General features: G+C 34.2%; 1 protein-coding gene across 1 annotated transcript; it reads right to left on the bottom strand.

Annotated features, from left to right (window-relative positions):
* Positions 1-8,208: 8,208 nt before the first annotated feature.
* LOC114266959 (respiratory burst oxidase homolog protein A) lies at positions 8,209-23,527 on the bottom strand. The gene is made up of 14 exons (XM_082902544.1): positions 22,443-23,527; positions 22,194-22,356; positions 21,234-21,282; positions 19,274-19,387; positions 14,908-15,330; positions 11,189-11,575; positions 10,997-11,092; positions 10,699-10,814; positions 10,181-10,348; positions 9,916-10,075; positions 9,531-9,728; positions 9,314-9,442; positions 9,090-9,168; positions 8,209-8,994 (listed from the first exon to the last, which is right to left on the bottom strand). Exons 1-14 carry the CDS (start codon positions 23,122-23,124, stop codon positions 8,885-8,887), a joined length of 2,874 nt encoding a protein of 957 aa, XP_082758670.1. The 5' UTR covers positions 23,125-23,527; the 3' UTR covers positions 8,209-8,884.
* Positions 23,528-24,626: the final 1,099 nt, after the last annotated feature.

Below are 24,626 nucleotides of genomic sequence, written 5' to 3'. Positions count from 1 at the left end.
CAGTATCATTTGGTACACACAGTCTTTCTTGAAATTTCAGTACATTATTCTCAAATTTGAATCCCGGTCTCGGTTTAGATTCTCTTTCTTCGATGATCTTCTTCAAGAAGTCATCCAGTTGCTGTTTCTCTTTAATCTCTTCAACCAGTGCTGGTTGAGCAGAAATAGCAGCCAAGATTCCACCTTGTTCTCTCAAAACAATTTCAATCTCAGATTTTTCAAGGTCACAAAGCAACTTTTTCTGTCCGGTAAGCAAACAGGCTAAGTTTCCAATCGACTTCCGGCTCAATGCATCGGCAACGGTATTGGCTTTTCCCGGATGGTACAATATCTGTAGGTCATAGTCTTTAATCAGTTCCAGCCATCTCCGCTGTCTCATATTCAGTTCTTTCTGTGTGAAGAAATACTTTAAACTCTTGTGGTCGGTATATACTTCGCATGTTACCCCATACAGATAGTGACGCCAGATTTTCAGTGCAAATACTACTGCAGCAAGTTCCAGATCATGGGTCGGGTAGTTCTTTTCATGTGGTCTCAGTTGTCGGGAAGCATAAGCAATAACCTTCCCATTCTGCATTAAAACACATCCCAAACCCTTATGAGAAGCATCACTAAATACAGTATAACCATCCGTACCTGAAGGTAAAGTAAGAACTGGTGCAGTCACTAATCGAGTTTTCAACTCCTGAAAAGCAGATTCCCTTTGGTCAGTCCAGTCAAATGATGTCCCCTTCTGAGTTAACTGAGTCAATGGTAGGGCAATTTTGGAGAAATCCTTGACAAATCTTCTGTAATATCCAGCCAGTCCCAAAAAGCTTCGGACTTCAGTCACATTGGTCGGTCTAGGCCAGTTCACTACAGCTTCAATTTTCTGCGGATCAACAGAAATTCCATCTTTGCTAACAACATGCCCCAAAAACATAACATGGTCAAGCCAAAATTCACATTTAGACAGTTTAGCATACAGTTTCTGTTCTCTTAAGGTTTGTAGGGCAAGTCTCAGATGATGTTCATGTTGTCCTATACTTTTGGAGTAAATCAATATGTCATCAATAAATACTACAATGAAGTCATCAAGGTATGGTTTAAAAATTCTGTTCATAAGGTCCATAAATGCAGCTGGTGCATTCGTGACTCCAAAAGGCATAACTAAAAATTCGTAATGTCCATACCTCGTTCTAAAAGCAGTTTTATCAATGTCTTCCGGTTTAACCTTCAGTTGATGATATCCGGATCTAAGATCAATCTTGGAAAATACTTTAGCACCCTGTAACTGATCAAACAGGTCATCAATACGCGGTAATGGGTATTTATTCTTTACAGTTACCTTGTTCAATTCACGGTAGTCAATGCACAGTCTCAGTGAGCCATCTTTCTTCTTTACAAACAAAACAGGCGCACCCCATGGCGAAGTGCTAGGTCTGATAAACTTCTTATCCAGTAGTTCCTGTAGTTGCACTTTCAATTCTTTCAATTCAGTTGGAGCCATTCGGTATGGAGCTTTAGAAACTGGTTGTGTTCCGGGAATCACATCAACGATAAATTCAATCTCCCTATCAGTCAAATCCCCTGGAAGATTATCTGGAAAAACATCTGGAAATTCCCTGACTATAGGAATACAATTCACATCAGTTTTAACACTATCATCAGTAGACACAGTCAGTACAGAACACAGATATCCTTTACACCCCTTTCTAATTAATTTAACAGCTTTCACTGACGAAATCAAATACGGAGGAGGTACTACTCCACTCCCATTAAACACAAATTCAGGCAAACCAGGTGGACGGAAAACAACTTGCTTGGTCACACAGTCAATAGTGGCATGATATTTTTGTAACCAATCCATCCCCAATATTACGTCAAAATGATCAATGTTCAATGGCAGTAAATCAATAAACAGATGCATATCCCCAACAATAATTTCACATGCGGGGTACATATAAGCACATGTCATGGATCCCCCTACGGGTGATGATACGGCTAGCAGATAGTTCATGGGTTCTAAGGGTCTATCCAATTTCCGTGAAAAAGCATGCGATACATAAGAATGCGTAGACCCCGAATCAATCAATACATATGCATTTTGCGTACAGATAGAAAGGATACCTGACACAACGGTCTCGGTATTCTGCACATCTCCCGGTACTAGTGCGAACACTCGGCCTTGCCTCACAGGCTCTTTCCCAGTAGCTTTAGGGTTAGGCTTTGGTGGAGCATTTGATACTGCTGCGCTTGGTGCAGCTTTACCACTGGCTTGAGGAGCAGAAGGGCAGTCTTTAACCATGTGGCCCACCTTGCCACACCTGTAACAGGCTCCAGATATTCTGTAGCAAACTCCCTTGTGCTTCTTGCCACACTCAGGACAGGGTGGTATGAATCCACTCCCTTGACTGAGGCTAGTTGTTGTCCCCGTATTCTGTTTCTTGTTGGCTGGGTTGTGCTTGCCTTTCTTAAATTTGAAACCCTGCCTTTTACCATGCCATTCAGTTATTGGCGTTTCAGATTGTTTCACTGCTGCAATGTTCGACTCGGCCATCAATGCCCGGTCGAGAACACCCACAAAAGTCGGTAATTTCAAAACATTTATCCGGTCAAGTATTGCCACATTAAGGCCACCTTCAAATTTTCTGGCCTTCTTATATTCAGTATCCACCATGTGCGGTGCATAACGGGCAAGTTCAGTAAATTTCGTTTCATATTCGGCAACCGACGTGGTGCCCTGCTTCAGCTGTTCAAATTCAGTCACTTTCCTATCCCTAACGCACTGAGGGAAATACTTTTCAAAGAATGACTCCTTGAACTGAGCCCAAGTCATAACAGCATTTACATCGCGGATCAACATCCACCACCTTCTAGCTTCTTCTTGGAGGGTGAAGGTAGCTAACAATACCTTATTCGCTTCTGAGCACGGAAACACTTCAAATAGTTTTTCTGTTTCCAGAACCCAAGCTTCAGCTTTTAACGGTTCAAGGCCTCCCTGAAAGGATGGCGGTTTCATTTTGCTGAACTTCTGGGTCAGAGCAATAATATCCCCATCATTCACATTAACATTAGGTTCCGGCTGTACCGGAGGAGGAGGAGGTGGGGGCGGTTGGTTCTGTTGTTGTTCAAGTCTAGCAGTTATCAGTTCTATCATTCTTTCCATTCTTTCCATTCTTGCCTCAGTAGATGAGGACTCAGGTTCATTTGCATTGTCCATTTCACTATAAGCAGTTATAACAGTTTTAAACATAAGCAGTCATTTGTTTACCAGTTTACCACATTAGCAGATATTCAGTCATAACATAACCACACACTTATCATGCTCATGAGATGCCCTAATCACTTTTTCTAGGACACCCTATAGCTCATTTGGACACGTGTGTGCGGTATAACTCGTGGTAAGTATCGCTCTGATACCACTCTGTCACGACCCAAACCCGGCCCTATGGGTTTAGTACCGTAACCGGCCAGTAATCCGAGATTACCGAAGGCCTGCTTAACAGTAATACAGTGAAACAGAGTACAGGGCCTGGCGGAAGCCAATACAGTAAATAAATAGTGTCCATTGAGCTGTGACAGTCTGTATGCGAAAAGGCTATTCATATATTCACACAGAAACAGTACAGAACAGTATGTACAATATTTACATTCATTCAAACTAGGGACTCAACCCTACAGAACAGTGCAGAAAACATTCCGTCTGTACAAAACAGTACGGTCTATACAAAACAGTAAAACAGTACAGAAGGGGGAAAATAAACAAAACACCCCCAAGCCATAGCATGGCAACTCGGAACCTCGCAGTGAGGCACAAAGGCTGGCTTGACAAAACTGGAGTAACCCTGACGCCTCTAGCTGCGGTCTGGTGCCTGTACACCTACATATATATATGAGCAGTGAGCTAAAGCCCAGTGAATAACATAAAGCGTAAAGGGGTTTAGAATGAATGTCCTTACAGTAATGAAAACAGTTCATTTGTATCGGTAATTCAGTTGCTCAGTACAGTAAACAGTCATATGTGGTACATCCATTAGCATAACAGTAACAGTAGGTCTTAAAAGACCGAACAGTAATGATGGCCATCAGTCAGTAAACAGTAGTGGTTCCACGAGGGAACCGACAGAGAATTCTGTCGCAGTAACAGTAACAGTAAACAGTAGGTACTAAGGATGCCACAGTACAGTTCAGAAATAAAGGACATACATTCATTCAGTAAATAATACCAGTTCAGTAAACAGTTCAGTTCAGTATTCAAAAGATAATCAGTTGAACATATCTTTACACAATTGTTACTCACAGAGTTCTGGGCTACAGTATGCTAGAGCGTGTCTCTCCAGTCGCCAACCCTACACAGTTAACAGATTGAACACACACTAAGCTACACAGCTGGGAAAGATGATAACTTAATCCCTAATTTGCCTTGGTGTGTTCTACATCTATGTCCTCATTAATATGTCTTAAACTAGGCCTAAGAATGCCTAGAGTGGGATGAGGATGCAAAGATGTACATTGAAAAGTATTTTCAGAAAAACAGAGTCCCGCTCGAGCTCAGGTTTCCCCGCTCGAGCGTACATGAAACAAAGGTACCCGCTCGAGCGTAAACTTTCCCGCTCGAGCGTACCATGAAAGTACTGGATGGGTGAAATCCCCGCTCGACGCCCGCTCGAGCTTGAGACATGACTCCGCTCGAGCGCCCAATACTCCGCTCGAGCGGACTGTAAAACAGTGCAAGATGCTGGAAGCTCGATTTTCCCGCTCGAGCGGCACTTCCCCCGCTCGAGCGGACGACTGAAATCTGGAAATCCCAGATTCGAGCTCCAGGTCCAAAACCAAGCTCAAAAGCATCAAAACCAATCCTCTTGGGCCCATTTTCTGGAAAACATTTATAAACACATAGAATATCATGTTTCAAAGCTCAATTTTTAAGAAATCAAAGCCCAAGAGTGTTTAATTCAAACCCAATTTCAAATCATTTTCAAGAACAATCTTCAAACATGACATGCATGATCTTAAATCATTTTCAGAGCTTCAATGCTGTTTCAAAAGAGCTCAAACCTTCAAAGATAGGATGAACTCATGGAGTATGACCAAAAGATGGACATGCATGTGAGGCATTATGAACTACAACCTCAAAACTTCAACGAAACTAACATGCATGCAAGGATTGAGCTTCAATCCACCATTAATGAACCGAATCATGACTTAGCTCTACAAATTAACATGAACCATGCAAGAATCAAGCTCAAATACACAAACAAGAGAGTAATCACTCTACCTTAGGTCTCCAATGCAAGGCTAGAGGCTCAAATTAGCAATCTACACTTCAATTACCAAGCAATTCCACCAATGAACTCAAACTCAACTCAATTCCCTCTCACTCTCTATTTCTCTCTCTCTAGTCGGTGCTGTGCTCAAGAATGAGCTGATGAAATGTGTACGTATGAGTGTAATGAGATGAGCCAAGTAGTGGGCCACTTAAGTGGCATTTAGGTAATTACGGCAAACTTTGCAATTAACTCATTTTAATCTAATTTAATCATACCTAATCAGTTTTCAGGTAATTATACCATAAAATCATATTAAATATGACGATCATAATACACTAACCCATTTCCGGTTCGGCCGCCGATAAGGCCTTCAATTAATAGTTTAAACATATAAGCATGAACAGATAATCATACAGCCAAACAGATAGAATGCAATTCAATCAAATGCATACATTTAACTCAGTTTAAAGTTCGGTCAGTCAGTTCAGTACTTTAATCAGTTCAATTATCAGTCAGTTATCAGTCATTATCAGTTCCGTTTAGCAGTAATCGGTAATCAATCAGTCATTAATCAGTAAACAGTATGAGGGTTGTTACACATACTAACGTGACTCTCTTAACAAAAAAAAAAGGAAGTCCTTATGATGTATTACATAACTATGAAAAAAACTTCACTTTTAATAATATATATATATATATATATGATATGATTTGCTTGTAATCAAGAGATTAATGGGAATTGGTGCAGCTAGCTAGCTAACACATCTACATCAAATTAAATCTATTCATAATCAATTAAATTAAATAAACCATGTGTATCAATAGTTTCTCTCTGCTTGATTAATTGCTTTAGGTACATAACCATAAAGTTTATATATATATATATATATATATATATGTATAAACTAATGAAAATTGCCGCCCCATCACTCGAGATGTTCCATTTTCTAGCCAAAAATAAAAATTTTAAAAAAAATTATAGTCCCCACCAAACTTTTGTGGTGGAGTATTTTGATGAATTGAAAACCAAGGAGTGAAATTAAGAGAGAATAATAGGGAATATCCATGTCAAGTTGCTTCCTTTAAAAAAATAATATATATATATATATATATATTAGAGAGGAGAGAGATGATCTAGGCTATGAGAAATTAAACACACACCACCCTCTTTTTACAATAAAATTAGAAGGAGTGGACATCTATATAAGTGTTTATAAAATTAAAAATTAAAAATATATAGAATATGGAAGTGACAGAAGAATATTTTTGAAAAATAAAAATATTCACATATACACTGACTTATTTACTTTACATATTAATATAGAAGATAAGAATCATAATTGGTTAAAGGGAAAATTAGTTTAGGATCCTTCTCCCACTTTTTATAAGGAAAGAGATTCACAAAATTATTTTTTGATATTTAAGGTCCCTCCCATCTATCACAGAGAACCTTTTGTCTACTATCATTCATCACCACGATCAAACACGCACACACAGTGAGTTCACTACACACAGACATGTACATACATACAGAGAGAGAAACCCAAATCTATCTAGAGAGAGAAAATGAAGATGATCGAAAAAATAGTCGTTTCTCTCCTACTCATCCGCTCTCAAACTCACCGGTGATTACTTCCGACGACTAACAATCGCACCAGTTGAGAATCGTCGATTTGAGATTCAAAAAATTATATTAATTAACAGCATGTGAGTAGCTTTGAGATGTTCATCTTGATCACCGTCAAAACCTTTATTCTATCCCTGTAATCAAGACCCAAATATCAGATAGCACAGTTGCATTCTTCTGGGATCCCAATGCACAACAGTTCATAGTCCGAACGCATTAGATGGTTTTTCTCACTTCTCTTCTTTATCCTCCCATCTTCCTAGTTTTGTTAATGCACCATGGTTTCTTAGATATCAAACTCCATGAAAGTGGAGCCTCCTCCATTTTCTCATACAATTCTGTTCCAGATCAACAGACAGTTTCACCTCCTCTTGTCCTCAAACTACTTAATTGATTAATTATCTTCACACCAGTTGAGTCGCACCAGTTGAGAATCGTCGATTTGAGATTCAAATTGGGGATGACAGTGGAGAAATCCCATCTATTCTGCATAGGTCTACCACATCCGACGCTCTCAAGTTCCCGAACAGAAAGTAAGAATAATAATACTGAATTTTCTCTGGGTTGAAACCAGAGAAATTCTTTGGTTTTTTAACTGAATTTTCTTTGGGTTGAAACCAGAGAAATTCTCTGGTTTTTAAGCTGAATTTTCTCTGGGTTGGTCCAGAGAAATTCTTTGGTTTTTAAACTGAATTTTCCCGATTCAAGAATTTCAGTACTATGGAGATCCTGGTAGATTTCGGCAAATCATCACAATCTCATGGGTAATTCAATCAAGGTAAGTATGCATTGGCTTCTCAAATTTCAGTCCAACAACCCAAAGAAAATTCAGACCAACCAAACTAGAGAATTTCTCTGGACCAACCCAGAAAAAATTCAGTCCAGACCAAAGAAAATTCAGTCTAAACCAAAGAATTTTTCTGGACCATGTAAACAAGCCCATGGTGGTAACGCTGCAAATTCAAACAGGTGAAGAAATTATGAAAATATTGAGAAATTTTCTTTGGACCAATTTTCTCTGGACAAATTTTCTCTGGATCAATTTTCTCTAGACCAATTTTCTCTAGATCAATTTTGTCTTGACCAATTTTTTCTGAATCAACTTGAGGGACCTTAGACATTATGAAAATATTGAGTGTCCTTTATACTGTAAAGTCTTAATACCAGGGACTTGAAAAAAAATTTCCCTTGGTTAAAACCTTATCAATGAACCATTTTACAACTATTGCGTTGTAAAAAATGCACTCTAGCCACTCTTAAATTCAACATCAAACATTGTGTGCATTCACTTATTGAAAGAATGCCCAAACAGTCCATAAAGAAATCAAATTACACATAATACCAAATTGAGGAGGCATATATAGTAGAAAGTAGGGACTTCATTTATTTACAATATATTAATTTATAATTCTATGATTTAATGTAAATAGGAAAATTGAAGATAACTCCACGTGGACATGTCGCCTTTTTCGAAGGATCCTCGGTCCCACTCTAGGAAAAATTGGAAAGAGTCCAATGATTTACAAATTCCCCCACCTTCAAACTCTCCACAAAAAACTTGTTTCGTACACTTTATTCTTTCTATATTGTATTTTTCTAAGTCATGCCAAAAATACTTACAAATTATGCATGATCATATAATTGTGTAAATCAAATGATCATGCATCTTTTACTATTGGATAATACATAACCATCTGATCGCACCAACCAGAACCATGTTTTGGGTTGTGTTTGGTGAGTATATATAAGTATACTATATTGGAAAAGTAAAATTGTATACATACACTTTGCTCTACCCTTTGTAACTAAGGACGATGCAATGCTTTGTTGCAACCTCATCTTTCTTCTTCTTCTTCTTTTTCTTCTTTTTTTTTTTTTTTTTTTCTCCTCTCTATAATCATTCTAAATCTCTATGTGAATGCAGGTGTTGGAGATGGGTGTGACTTTTAGTGGGGTTGGTGGTGTAAATATATATAGTAGGTCCATATGCACCCCCAAAAAATCTTTAAAAATGCTCCTTGTGGAATTCAAACTTGGTGGAACCTTTTTGATTAAACTCATGACAGAGTTTGTTGAGTTCTTTAGCCAAGACTGGTGCTCCACAGTAGAAAACTCCTGCTCCAAATTACCCAAACCACAAAGAATTATAACATTAGAAGAATCCTAATGAAATTATGTTGTTTTTCAAATTGTAATAGAGGTTGACTCACCTATTCTTGCATTAGCATGCTTAGTACATAGTTTAGACAAAACCTTTTTCCAATTAGGCCTTGCAAAATGAGTTCTCACCTGAAGATGGAGAACACATGGAAGGTCTGTGAGCAAACGTAGTAAATAGAAAGACACTTCACTAATTAACTAGAAGTCCTAAATATACATTAACCCATTGCATACAGTATTATAATACAAAGGACTGAAAGAGATCAATCTTTACCCTAGTGCCGGATACAACATCAACCCCGCTCTTAGCATGGTTTAGTGCTTGGACCATGGTGATGAGTGCAGATCTAGCATCCCCTTCTTCATAAACACTTGTCAAGTAATTGTGCATCTCAATCACACCCTGAGATCCAAAATGACAAAGTTAACAATCAATAAACCCCAAAAAAACATTAAACTACAAGTCTTATAGTCTGAACGTTTCATGTTACCCTTTGATCAAGATCAGCAACTTCATTCATGACCCCTTTGAACCAATCAAATGAGCCTTGCTCCCTAGTTACCCAATAGAAGTAGGCATTTGTTGTCTTCAGAGTTTTCTTTGTTTTTAGATGAACCTTATTGAGGGAGGCAGATTCAGTAGTGGCAACACTCTGATCTGAGTTCCTGCTGATATCTGAGACTGATTCCTGAAACGTAAGAATAATTGTCAATATGATCAAGGATTTCATGTGTAATATCATCGCTGAAAACATGAAAGACCAATCAAAAACAACCACAATGGTAACAGACAAAGGGCATTTTTATTTTTTCGTTCTTTTATTTTTAGCATGATGAGTACTTAAATGATTTTCTTTAATGGCTGTGATTACTTACAGCTAGTTCCTCCATTTTGACAATGCTGTTGAGCAAATCTTTCAGTATACTGATAAAAGGTGTTGCTCCAATCCCAAGACCAACAAGTAGTAGGACATCATAATTTCGGTAATCTTGTGCTGGAGCTCCATAAGGCCCATCTATTAAGAGCTTTGGCAAACTGTTATCGAGCCAACAATTTCACATAACAATTATTTGAACATCTGAATCAGAAAGCAAAAAAGTAACTTATGAGAAACCATACAAACTCAGAAATAAAACAAACCTCTTTTTTGTTGTTTCATCAGCTCTGAGTAGCCCACTCTTCCCAGCAACCGGAATCTCACAGGCCTCTGAGAAAACCCTCTTAAGCTCTTGTGTCCAGTCACCTAGCTGCCGGATGTGAATGCTAAGGTAGTCATCATCAGGGGCTGAGGTTATGGAGAACGGGTGCCTGGAGAATATAAATTATTGGACATTAGCATTAAACATTAGGCGAAAGAAAGAACAGAAGCAAAATAGAGGCTTGACCATCTTGAACTTGATACCCTTCATATTTTGCCTCAAAATATTCTTGAAATAAATAAAACAATTGCTCCTGCATCCTGACCATTTACTATTGTCAGGACCAAATTGAATACTACATGTTATCATCTGCATAACTTTGTGTTCCATTACTTGTATTGTCAGGAAGAGAAAAATAAAATAAGACAATCCAGAATGGTAATTAAACTGAGTTCACTAGCCTTGCACACTTTAATATAATGGGCAATTGAATGTTTGAGGGTGTCGATAGTGATTTACCACTCAAATGGAGAAACAGCAGGGCACTGGACGAACATGTATTGTCCACTCTTGTATCGAAACTGGGGAGGCTTGGACATTTGCAATGTGAGAACGTTTCCCGGATATATAGCAACCTGAGAGTTTTAACATTAAGAAAGATGGACTGAACAAGTCAACAAACATGCAGAGGACAGCTATACATGAGAGATCCAAGCGGAAGCAATGATCTCAGTCATGTGAACTTTGGTTCCAACAAGTGGCTGCACATGCAAACATTTAAATTATGTGGCAGAATCAGTTGACATATTATGCTAACCTTTAGAAGCCGGACATGACAGAAGCCAGATCTAAAGAATCTCACAGTTCTTTCCCCTGCATAGAAGAGAACAGGAACAGCAAGATACATCCATGTCTGCAAGCAAAAAATATGACATTGAGACCAATAGAAATTAACATCCCTTAAACTCATACTTGTATAAAATTAAGAAAAAAGGATTTCAAATTATACCGTCTTAAGGTACCATTTGTGCACAAGATACAAAAACGTGCCATGGGTGATGAGCAAGATGTAGACAATGACGAACAGATGGTGTGAATACCAGAAGGCATTGAAGCCTGTCAACCTATCAAAGGGCTTGGGCAGCTTAATAAGGCTCCGCCTAAACCACCGTGTTGCGAGTGTGAAAGCAATAGACATGCAAATCACCATTAGAATTCCTGTCACACCCTCGGCCCCTTGAATCAAGCCCGTGTACTTTGGCTTATGAGGGCCAAAATCATTGATCAAATAAAGCTTATACTTTGCATCGGACTCATTTATAATCCTTGGGAAATCACATGCCAAATGGTTTCCAACGTGAAGTATGACACCAATTACTATGGCAGCAGCAATGGTCTACACAAGTAAGGAAAACAGAAACATTTAAAATTCTTAAAGTAATTAACTGGACATATTTTACAAAATTCATAGAATTTCCAGTAGCATGACAATAGAACCAAGGTAACCATATTTTACAGCAAATAGCGATTCAATCAGTTCTTTTTTGTCAACCTATCATGCTTGCAAAGTTGCAATTATAATCCCAGAATGATGTGGCTTGATTCTTGAGTGATCATATGATGATTCCTTTAAAAAGATTTGACAGATGTAAGTTATAAAGCAAGCAATTATGTGCTTTGTCTAATCCACTAAACACCTCCTCATGGTAAATGTAATTTAGACCAATAATTGTGAAGCTTAACAAACTTTGATGTTGTCATCAAAACAAAAGACTCGGATCAGTAGTAAGAATCAGAGAATCTTGGGTTGGGAACACAGAATGCATGAATTGCTTACAGTGGTAAATTGGTAATAAGATTCATGATCTCTTTCAGGCCGTATTGTCTCCTTACTCTTTTCTTTTTTTTTTCTCAGAGGAATTATGAACTCAGAATTTTTAACCCAAATTTGATCCAGAATAACAATTAATGATTCAAATTCATTTCACTTACAACCCTCACACTTCATCAACTTTGTAATTCTGGACAATTTCTGGACCATAAATCTGGTTCCTCACTTTTTCCTTCTTTTTTTTTTTTATTTATAAGAATATAAGATTGTTTCCACTTTTCATAAGAGATTTTTACGGACCAGTCCTGTTTTCAAGGATTATTACCCAGCAGGTCCTTAATGAAGACTCTTTTACTTATAGGTCCTGAACATTTTTGTTTATTCCATTTTTGTCCTCATATTTTATATCCAGATCTGTGAGATGAAAGATGAAAAATGAAAATAAAAAAGAAGCGCTCTCTCTCTCTTTACACATTCCTCCATCAACAACCATTGCCATCTCCACCATTGCCAACCACCGCCACCTCTACTGTCATCATTGTCGGCGACCTCAACCGGCATCTTCTTCCACTTTCACCATTGCTTCCACCTCCACCGACATCTTCGCCTCCACCTCCACCGGCATTGTCGACCACTGCCGCCTCTACCTCCATAGTCATCGTCGCCTCCATCTCTAGATCTGGGATCTATGCTCTTTGTTCTTTTCTCTCTCTCTCTCTGTATATTGGGGGAAGATCCCAGTGATAAATCTGTTTAAACTAGTGATAAATTTGTTTAAATTAGTGATAAATCAGTGACAAATTTGTTTAAACTAATGATAAATCAGTGTAAAATTTGTTTAAATCAGTGATAAACCAGTGATAAGTTTGTTTTTGTGAATTTATCACTGTTTAAACCAATAATAAGTTTGTTTTTGTGAATTTATCATTGAAATTTGTCATTGTTTAAACTAGTGATAAGTTTGTTTTTGTGAATTTATTATTGAAATTTTTGAGTTATAGTGTTGAGTGTAGGGCTAAAAATAAAAAACACTGTTTGAACCAGTAGTTGTCAAATCGGGATTCGTATTGTGAATCGAAATAGCCTCGTACTGAATCACGAATCGAATCGAATCGAATCGTGAATCGTAAAGATTCAGTCACTTTTTCTAAATTACTTAAAAACATATATCTGCACATTTAGATGTTAAATACATCTTATGAATATAAAATATTTAAACTTAAATCAACAAAAATGTTATTTTGAATGATAATCACGTAATTTAATAGGTAAGAAGTTAACAAAGGTTCCTATATAAAATCACCATCTTACCTTTTTTTTTTATTTTTTAGATATTTTTTATCAATCATTCTTAAAAAAGATAATAACCAAATAGATAAACTATTAATTTCTAAAGTAACAATAGTTCACAACGATATTGATATTTTGATAATAAGCATATATACTTTTCTAAGTAAGAGTGAGCAAATAATAAGAAAGAATTATTTAGGATATTTTATTTTAAAGCCTAAAACATTTTAAAAAGTAAAACTGACCTCACACATGTAATATTCAATTTAATAAAATAGTAATAGATAATTCATAGTGTAACTTTAATCTTAAACATCTTTAGAAGATATATCACAATTTTTTGAAGGGGAAAAAAATGAGAAGAAATGTTAAAAACATGTTAGGTCTGACTGAATCTGATTGGATCTTATAAAAAACTCCATAATCACTAAAATAACAACAAATCATATATATATGTTGGTTATTTTGGTATTAAATGCTATTAGAAGTTGTATTATGTCATTTTCACTAAAAAGATGAAAAAAATGAGTCGAAAATATGTCGAACACAATAATTTCAAAAATTGCATAAATCGTAAAAAGTGAATCGAATCGTGAATCGATTGTGAATCATGCAATTCAGTAGAGATTCACTTCCAAAATAGATTCACTCATAGATTCGTATCGATTTTGCAAAAATTGCGTATCGAATCGTGAATCGAATCGCGAATCGCGAATCGTAAGATTCTAATAACAGCCGGTGATAAATTTATCACTGTTGAATATTTTGTAAATTTGTTTTTGTGAATTACTAAGTGAGTGTGTATGTATATGAGTATGTTTATTAGTGATAAATTTATCACTACTAAATTATTGTGAATTTATTTTTGTGAATTAGTAAGTGTGTGGATATGATTTTGTGAATTAGTGAGTGAGCGTGTATGTGTGTGAGTATGAGAGAACAAAAGGAACAATATATAAGGAACAAAAGGAAGACAACATATAGAGAAGGGTTCACAGGGGAGAACTCGTGAGCAGTTTCTTTGTTTCGCGCATGTGGTGTAATATTAAAGGGTAAAATTGGAAACGGAAATAAGACAGGACTTGGCCAGTATTAATTTACTTCTATGGGGCCGGCTGGCAATAAAAGCTTCTTTGGGTCCATAAAGAAATTTGTGTTTCTTCTCTTCCTTCTTTTCATAGTTCGTTTAAAGTTATGACAGAGTCAACTGTTTCTCGTTTCCACTAGCAAAAAGCCAAGCAGTCACTTTTGCTGTGTTCACAAGTAATTTCCCCCAAGTACATATATTGGTCACCAATAATGTTAAGAGATCTTAAAAATTTATTAAAATTTTTACCAAAAATCTTATATAGATGTGAGACTCATATAATATGAGTGTACGTGAATTTCACATCCACATGAGACATTTAATAAAAAATTTAGTAAAATTTTTAAGAATTCTAGTATTTTTTATTTGTCACTACTGTCTACCCACTTTTTTATTCAAAGACTGGTCGACTGATCAAACGCACTTTATAAGTGGACCCAAAAGATGAACGTATAAAAGAGAAGCAAAATTAAAACAAATAAATAAATAAATAAAGAGGAGTTGGGTATTAGGGGTCTACCTTGTGAAAGTTGATATTATCGTCAAAGGGTAGAAAAAAACCCAATTTGGTGGACCTCAGCCAAGTAATGGTGTTCCTGCACACAGGCAATAAGATAAGAGCCATGTTGAATTTGAGAGTCTCGGCTGCGCCCTTAGCCGTGAGGAGACAATAACCCATGACCTTGAATGCATTTTTCTGTTTGTACTGAAAGAACTTCCAAGTGAACAGACCAGCCATTATCATGATCCACAGGCAGAGAACCCAAACTCTCCTCCAGTTATCTTGCAGGAAGTAGAGAAGTTTTGAAGTCATGGTTCGTAATGGGCCTCTTTTTGTTAGCCCATGTAGGCTCTGGCTCAAGGCTTGGCTCGTGTAGCTGAGTGCTTGACTGTAATTGAGATATGTGTCTTTCTGTAAAAGAAGTGTCTCCAGCTGCCATAGCTGCATTTTAACAAAATTAATTGATCAGAAATTAGACCATTGCAATCAATTCAATTAATAACGGAAGATAAAATGGTTATATCTACTCATTAATTATTACAGCAGTGCATGTGGTGTTTTGAGTGCTGAATGCGCACATTTGAGGGGTTATAGTAACATGATTGGTGGAGAATGTGAAGTATTAATTATTAGAGAGGGATTTCCTCTAATCTAGATTTTAGATTGAAGGGTGCTATTTGGGCCCGTGGGGTTCACCATAGGTCCCGTTTCAATAATCCGAACCGTTCATTTTGTCAGATACTTCGTGTATTTCATCCATACAAAAAAATTAGGTTAATCAGATAACTGTAACTTAATTTAATTTTTTACGAAAAAAATAGACAACAATTATGTTTTAAAAAATAAATCATATATTTTTTTAGTGATAAACACAATAAATTGAACAAGTTACGGTTATCGAATCGATTTAATTTTTTTTGTGGACGAAATACATGAAGTGTTCGACAAAATGAACAGTTCAGATTATCAAAACAGGACCTGTGGTAGACTCTATGGGCCCAAACAGCTCCCTCTAAACTGGAGGGGATCTTCCTCTTTAATTATTTGTGTTTGGTGATTGAAGAATATGAAGATATATAATGAATGGTGATTAGTGAGGGAGTATGGTCTCACAATACTATGGGATTATTATATAATTTTTCATGAGTTCAAATGCTCTCTACGTATTATGATGGGGTGCACTAGGTCATGTAATGAACTAAAAAAAAATTATCCTAGCAATAATTTAATAATCAAAGAGTTACGTTGATGTTTTGAAGTTTAAACAATGTTGATTATCTGGGGAAAAAATTGATTTCACAAGATTCACTTAAGTGATCTAAATCGTTAATTTTTTAGTATCCACTAATAGATCATTCATATACATATACATATATATATATATATATATAAGTTAAAAAATTAAAAAAAAAAAGAGACTAAATTGATGTGATATTGCTAGTTATATTATCTAATCACATTTGTCTCTAAGGATGCAAGCACAATTTTGATGATAGAATAAATGTAATTCAATCATGTAACTGTTAATATCTAATTATCTTAATTATTCACATTAATGCTCTACTAAATAGTCCATATAAAATAAATAATTTAAATTATCAAGGTGGACCTAAGATGTGGCCACTGTGGCCCAACAAAACCTAAATAGTTTATTTTGCCCCAATATTTTTTAAGGATATAAATAAGTGAAAAATAAGTAAGACTTATGGATAAAATTAAACAAGTCTCTTCAGTAGGACCGATCCCCTAAATAGTTTATTCAAATTGCAATTGTGCTGCATTTTTAGAGCAGCTAATATAAAATACTATCGATCATTACATATCTGCCCCATAAAACTCATAAACTCAAAATTTTTGTACATTTCATAATGGCATCTTACATAGTATTTAACCTATTTAGTTTTAGTTTTTAGAATTCACTTTTTAAAAAATTATAATTTTTTGTTTTCTGTATTTTTTTTATTTTCACTGAATTTTTTTAATATTTTAAGTAATTTTTTTTAATTTTTAGACAATAACATAAATACACTTAAAAAGTATAACTAAATTCCAAAAATTCAATACATTTTTTGTATTTTTGTGTATTTATTACTTTTTTTAATATATATTTTTCACAAATATTTTATTATTTAGATACATCTAAGTAAAATACATCTAAAAATATAAAAAAATTTCTTACAATTTTAAAAATATTTAATAAAATAAAAAAACACGAAAAATAAATAACTCATTTTCAGAAAACTGAATTTAGAAAACTAAAACCAAATGTACTGATTATCTTTGTAATAATATAATGCATGAAAGGTGAGATTCATTGCAATCTTGATTTTTAAAAAAGATATTTTGTGGTAATAAAAAATAAAATAATGAACTAATATTTTACTATAACAAAAAATAAAATAAAGAATTAATATTTTGAGACGTAGGAAATATTATCTTTGTAATAATATAATGCATGAAAGGTGAGATACATTACAGCCACAAACACTTTCGATAATAGGAAAATTTAGTAGAAAAATTTAGGTTGTATTTGGTAGAGTTTTCTAAATATGATTTAAGAATAAAGTTGTATTTTGAGTTTGTGAGTTTTGAAATTATGATTTGAGTGTGTAAAATTTGTTTGGTGAATGAGTTTTGAAAAAAGTTTTGAATTGACTGAGAAATTTTTGATGTGACATACGATATTTGAGACAAAAACTTACAACTCATAATCAAAAACACAACTCAAAATTCTATTAAAGCTCATAAAAAATTTTAAAAAATTCAGAAAATATTTTTTGTTGAGTATATAAAAATTAACATGTGTCAATTACAAAAAAAAAAAATTACACTGTTCCGATCAACCAGTAAGACGACCGGTTAGCACAAATTCTTCCCCCTTCAACCGCGTTATGAAATTAATTTTTAAAAATCGTAAATAAACACTATGCTTAAATCAAACTCTGAAACTAACATTTCGGAAGAGCCTCAGTCATTAACCCTTTTTTGTTCAAAGCTAAGAGCCACTCACACTTTCTTTCTCTCTTTCCTTTCATTTTCTGAGTTGGCTTGGTCAGTCGTGAGCAGGTAACCATAATTAGGTGCGGAACATATAATTCAATTAATTAACATTAACCGAGAAAAACGTGTCCTACCCACTCTAAGAAATGGTCATATATATAGCAGCTAGTAAATTTGTCGGACCCATTTAAGCCTTTCACATACCTTACATTATTTCTTTAATTTTCTGGGAATGTCTCTTTGACCAATCGTGAAAATAAATTAGTGGAAGTAACGAAAATGTTAGACTTTATGAAAAATTCTTTATAAAAATGATCATGAACAAATCTCTATCTTTATATTATATATTGTAATTTATTATATATTTAATTTAAGAGTTAAAAATCTCTTATAACTATTTTTATAAAATATTTTTTTTAATGATACGTAAGATTATTCGGAAAGTAAACGATCCTAAAAAAAGGTCAAAACAAAAGAAAAGGAAAAGTGGTTCAACCACCAATAACTTTTGTCTCGGGTCAGGTAATAAACTGGGTTCGGAATTCACAGACACATTTTTTGAGTAAATTATAAATGACCCTTCAAATTTGTCCAAAATACAGATTATCCTCTTTTATACTACTAGAAATTATATTTTGTCTTTTTACGTTTTTAGTCGCATAAATTTTATTAAAAATTATTAAATCAATTAATAATTTTTAATTAAAGATATTTGAATATATTTTGATTAACAATTTAAGTAATTTTATTATTATATAAGATAATAATTAAGAATTTTGTTTGTTCTGTTAATTTTGTTAAAAATATTCTAACAAGGAGTATTTGTAATTTTTAAAATTATAATAGACAATTTGTATTTTAAACAAATTTTAGGAAATATATTTATCATTTATCTCATTAATTTATTTTCAATAATAATATGAGTATTGATATATAAATAAAAAATTCATAAAATTTCACTTTAAAATAAAATATTCGTAAATTGAGTTTAGTTACAAAAAATAATATTGTTATATTTTTTTATACGAACGGAAATTTTCTTATAATATTATGGGTTGTTGATGGAGTGCAACTCGTTCCTTCTTCATCATAAATATAGTTGAACAAGGAAACCAAATTGTGCGAAGATCTAGTCAGTCATTTGGTCATCTAACTACTGACTTCAAAGAGAAAAAGTCCAAATGTATGGGTTTTTTTGAAACAGCTAATAAGTCATTACAATTTAAAAGGAATCAATCAAGTATTATAAATTAAAATATTTAATAAAACAAAATATATATATATATATATATATTTGTAGGACAACGCTACCATACCATACCACCCAGAGGGGAAAAGTAAATATTTTTTTTTAAAAGAAAAAAGTGTTAGAAAGAGGGCCTACCTCAACGTAGCCAAGCCCTTCAGGATCTAACTCTTCCATGATTAGAGCTGCGTATTCCTCTGCTTGTTCTTTTAATCTTGATAATTTATTTGCACAAGCACTCAACATTATGATCTACACATTTGATATTATAAAATAAAAAATAAAATAAAAATAAAAAAACAAAGAAGAAGAAGAAAAGCATCTTGGTTAGAAATTGACCAAAAGCCTTACCAACTCCAGAAAAATAAATAAATAAATAAGTAGAATTGGAGATGACATAAATCTAATTCAGATACTGATGCACTGCAATTTATATATTGGAGTGGTTGGTTTTGGAAGTTTTTGATTTAGTTGCACCACCATCAAGTAACTCATACCACAGCACCGATGCTTAATTTAACCAAATTAGGTTTTGCAGTAATGCTTTTGCAAGGAATAACACCTCTTTTAACCCCCAAAAAAAAAAAAAAAATTGTACACTTTATGTTACCGTAAGACTCAACAGCCATGGCCATAACTAGGGGTGGCAGACGTGTTGGCATGGGCGGATTTGAGCCAGACCCATAGTACATAATAATACTTTAAACTGATTTCTCAAGTTTAGACTGGTTTGGGATTAGGCCTATTCTTTGGGTTGTTTTGGAAAGATGGTAAAAAGTGATTTTTTAGCTTTTAACCAAACTTTTGGCTTTTTTAAACAAATGATTTGGGAAGTTGATAAAAAGTGACTTTTGACTTTTTTAATTAATGTTTGTTTATGATGTCAAATCATAATAAATTGACAAAACTACCCTCATTTATTTAAAATATTTACAACTTCACCTATGTAATACATTTTAACCCATGAGGGGTAAAATTGTAATTTTGCCGTTGACTAAAAACCAACATCCCAAATGAAAAAAAAGACAAAAAAACCAACTTTTGGCGTTTGCTACTAACCAAAAAAAATGACTACAAACCATGTTGCCAAAATAGGCCTTTATTCCTAAGCTTGTCTGAAAACAAATCTTCCGACATGACTTAGATATTATTTAATTTTTTTTTTCATATTTTAAAATAAAAATTATAATTAATTTAATAATTTAGGGGTCTCTTTAACTTTAATAGTTTAAATTTCATAATTATGAAGTATTTTTGGAAGATGGTTAAAAGTTATTTTTTAGCTGTTTATGATTTTTTTGTGAGAGGGTGAAGTGGGTTAAAAGCTAGAAAGTGACTTTTAACCCACTTCTCAAAATAGGCTTAATTGTTTACTTAAATAGTAATACATAGTTTATATTAATAAAAAACTAAAGTTAAACGACGTAAAACATATATAAAAATACATTATATCATAGTTTGTTGGTGGGTTAGGATTAAAGCACTTACACTACTCGGCCTCATATTCCTAAACCACACGAAACTCTACAGGTTCGTTTGGGATGTGTATTATCTTTTTGATTTTTTTTTTTTTTGATTATTTTAGTTTAGGGTTAGATTTTTTTTTATTTTTCTTACTTTTATGAAAAAAAAAATTATTATGAATTAAATATAATATTTTATTTTATTTTATTAAAATAATCTATTTTATCTCATATGCCTATCTTCACCCAAATACTCATTTCAAACGGGGCCATAAAATCATAAGCAGGCTCAGACGAGCTCAGCGGGCTATCGGACCTGTGTCTACCCCTAATACCTCATATAAACTCCAATTTTATATATATATATATATATATATATAAAATTTATATCTTATACAAGGCTATTTACATATATATATATATATATAGACTTTGACATATATATATTCAGCTATTATCTACTGAAAAAGTCAGCGTGCCATTTGTTTTATCACTGGAATCCTTTTCCTTTTTTCTTTTTTCTTTTTTCTTTTTTCTTTTTTTCAACTTCATTCATGTTCATTAGTTGATCAAATTGTTAATTAAATTAATGGAACTGATTTTCTAATTTAATTTGAAACAAACGATGACAGCACCTCTTTAACTTCCTCTTCTGTAATTCTGCCATCCTCATTCTTGTCCACCCTGTAACGCAACCAATTAAACATCAATACTTCAATAATTATGTCTTTAAAAAGACAATTTTATCCTTCCTCAAATCAATCGTACTGTTTATTATATACTGCAATTATGGAAAAATTATTGCTCCACAGCTAATAAAACAAGAATTAATTTATTTAATTAAGAGATTAGAAGATTTACTTATTTTAAATCTACAGTAAATTACACTGACACGTTCTTGAAGTTTCTGTTTAATATATATCTCTCCTTTATATTTGAAAAAATTAAATTAAAATAACATATTTATCCCTTAAACTTTATATATATAAAATAATACAAATACTTTGTTCATATCATTTTAAGAAAATAATAATCATGTTCTTTGGTTTACTTCACACAAAATTTTGAGTTTTTTTTAATTTTTCGTATTTTTTTTATTTTTACTAATTTTTTTAAAATATTTTAAACAATTTTTATTTTTATTTTTTAAATACACTTAATCTAGATTATTTGAGAAGTATAATATTTTGTGTTTTTTTTTTAAATTCACCAAATGTAAAAAAAATACAAAAATTCAATACACTATTATATTTTGTTGTATTCAATGGATTTTTTTTAAAAAAAAAATATACAAATTTTATATTTTTTAAATATATCTAAATTAAATTAATCTAATTTAGATATAACGGTGAAAATAAAAAAAAATTATATTTATATTTATAAATTAATACAAAAAAAATATCATAAAGAGAGATAATCATTTAAAAAATTTTAAGGCATAATATCAGCAATGTATGGAATATTTGTAATCAGATTACAAATCTCAAGAAGGAGAATATAATTTTTCAAATATAAAAAAAAAAAAATCTATATTAAATAAAAACCTTACCCTTAAATCTATTAATTTTTTGAAAAGAAAAAATAATAATGCATACATATCGAAGAAGATCTGAAGTCGAGAATCGAAGCTCTGATCAGTGATTTGAGACCAATACTCGTAAAGCTCATCTCTGCTGATCTTGTCAACATTCAACTTTCGTCGTCTGCTCAAAGCATCGAACAATTCCAACGCAAATTCCTTTGAATCATCTCTCATTCCTACAACCAGAAATGATAAAAATTGAGATTGAAAGTTTAAACACGCAATGAAATCGCACCATTGTAATTGGAGATAGTTTTATGACCTATGCATTGTCCGAAATCGGCACGATAGAGATAACCGTCCTTGGCAAGCTTGTTGAAGCTGTTCTGAACTTCGTTCCATCCATCGACGCTGTTGTTTTTGCTACTGCTGATGAATCTGAGTCCTTTTAGAGCTTTTTTGGCACCAGAACGAGTGCGATCGAGACGAGCTCTCTGTTGACGGAGAGCCCGAGCGGCCAAAGCAGAGTCCAGACCGTTGCTACCTCCTACTACGAGAGCGTTTTGAATCGCTGAACGCGACGCATGACCGTGACTCCACGAGAACCGCTTCAGCTCCGCCTTCAACTCCTGAGAGAAATGCTTCGCTTTTGCAACCGCCTCTGCTTTCAACTCTTGCGAGAACTGAAGGAGACGATTCGACGAACTCCGCCTCATTGTCGGAGACCGCGAACCAGAGGCGGACGCCGACGCGGGCGGAGTGTCCGCTCCTCCGAAGAAGGCGAACTCTCGGTCGATGTTAAGGATCGTTGCCGGTTCCACACTGCGGAGCACGATCGTGTCATCGTCTTGGAGGTCGAGTGTCACTTCGACAAACTCCTCCTTCGCCGGCGGCGGCGTCGCTGCAGATCCAGAGTCAGTTCCCGGCGAAGATCCGCCGCTCAGCGCCTTGCTTGAGACGGTGTCCGACGCCCATCGCCGCCCATGCCTCGCTAATTCATTCATTGATTGTTTTTAATGTAAAGATTTTATACAATAACTGTGGGAAGTTTATTTTCCAGATAATATGCGCCTAGAGATGATGAAGAGAGAGAAGATTTAACATAAGAACACTAGTATAGTATGTTTGAACGAATTTTTTAATATTTGAAGTAGTGGAGGCATGTACGCGTCCGGAATCTCTCAGAAAAGACATTTACGCGGTGGCTACTTCTAGAGAGAGAAAAAAGAAAAAAAAGAAGGTAGAGAGAGAGAAAAGCGAGAAAGAAACAAGTTCACTGGGCATTTGATGGAGAGAGAGAGAGAGAGAGAGGGGGGGGGGGGGGGGGGACCGAAGAAGACTAGAAACGATTGAGAAAAAATGATACGAAATGAAAACAAAGTGAGCGAAAGAATCAGAGATGATTTCACTTTAGACCACGCTAGGCACCTTTTGGGAAGAAGATTTTTAGGTTTTTTTTTGTTATTTTAGTTATAAAAAATAAAATAGGTTATCACATCCAACTCATAATTATTACACTCTTCTCTTACAAAAAAAGTTAAAAAAGTTAAAAAGTCAAAAAGTCCTCCACAAACTAAGTTTTTTAACTCAAGCTAAAATAGTCAAAAAAGTCAAAAAACCAACCCACTTTCCAAATGGAGGCTAAGAATGGCAGTGTCGTTCTCTCTCTCTCACTAGAAGTTATTTTAGAAAATTGATTAAAAATTAATTTTTTGATTTTTTAAAAAAAATATATAAAAGATTTGAGAAATGATGTGATTCAAAATAAATTAAAATATAATTTTTGATTTTTAGCTATCTTTTCAAAAAGGCCTAAATATATAAGAGCGTCTATATGTGGGAATATAGGTATCGGTGACTGATTCCGATTATGCGTGTACACAGGGGATAGAGTCTATAGCGTTTCTAGATTACACCTGACCCATTGTATGTTTTGGATCCAAATTTCGTTGTCTTATATAGTTATTCATGTCTTATTTCCCCTCATCTCTCTTTGAGTTTGGCTTTTGTGATGTGTTGATTACGTTTGGAATAGGTTGGTAACTTGTTTTTCAAACTTTAGCTATCTAGATTTTTGTTCCTTCGCTCGAGTGTCACTTCTTACGCTCGAGCGGTCTTTGTGATCATCCAGTACTTTTGCAGGTTTACAAAAATACTGGGAGTTTGTATTTTGTGCTCAAGCGAACTATGCGTATATCAGATTGCATAATCACATTTTTGGGTCACTTTTTCATTTCACTCTCTCTCTCTAAACATTCCAAAAAACTCTAGATCTAGACACACTCTCTCTAAAACTTACATTCTCTCTACAAAAACACCAAGATCTAGTGATTTCTTCACCATACTTCCTTTGTTAAAAGGGTAGAACAGTCTATAGGCTCTCTTTTCATCTGAACAAAAGTGAATTTCGACTTCTTTGAGGTTTCTCCACTCTCTCATTGGTCTCCTAGCTTTGAGATGGGGATTCTCCACATTGTAGTATGGGTTTTGCCTTTGCTATTTTCTA

Source organism: Camellia sinensis, chromosome 13, assembly GCF_055761805.1.
Source record: "Camellia sinensis isolate YWXY chromosome 13, ASM5576180v1, whole genome shotgun sequence".
Taxonomy (NCBI): domain Eukaryota; kingdom Viridiplantae; phylum Streptophyta; class Magnoliopsida; order Ericales; family Theaceae; genus Camellia; species Camellia sinensis.
This window is presented reverse-complemented; position numbering and strand designations above follow the sequence as displayed.

Coding starts and splice junctions, on each gene's coding strand:
- LOC114266959 (XM_082902544.1), bottom strand. CDS start 23,124: ATGAATGAATTAGCGAGGCATGGGCGGCGATGGGCGTCGGACACCGTC. Junction 21,283..22,193: donor CTTCAGATCTTCTTCGATAT/GTATGCATTATT, acceptor GTTGCGTTACAG/GGTGGACAAGAATGAGGATG. Junction 10,815..10,996: donor GTCATGTCCGGCTTCTAAAG/GTTAGCATAATA, acceptor TAAAACTCTCAG/GTTGCTATATATCCGGGAAA.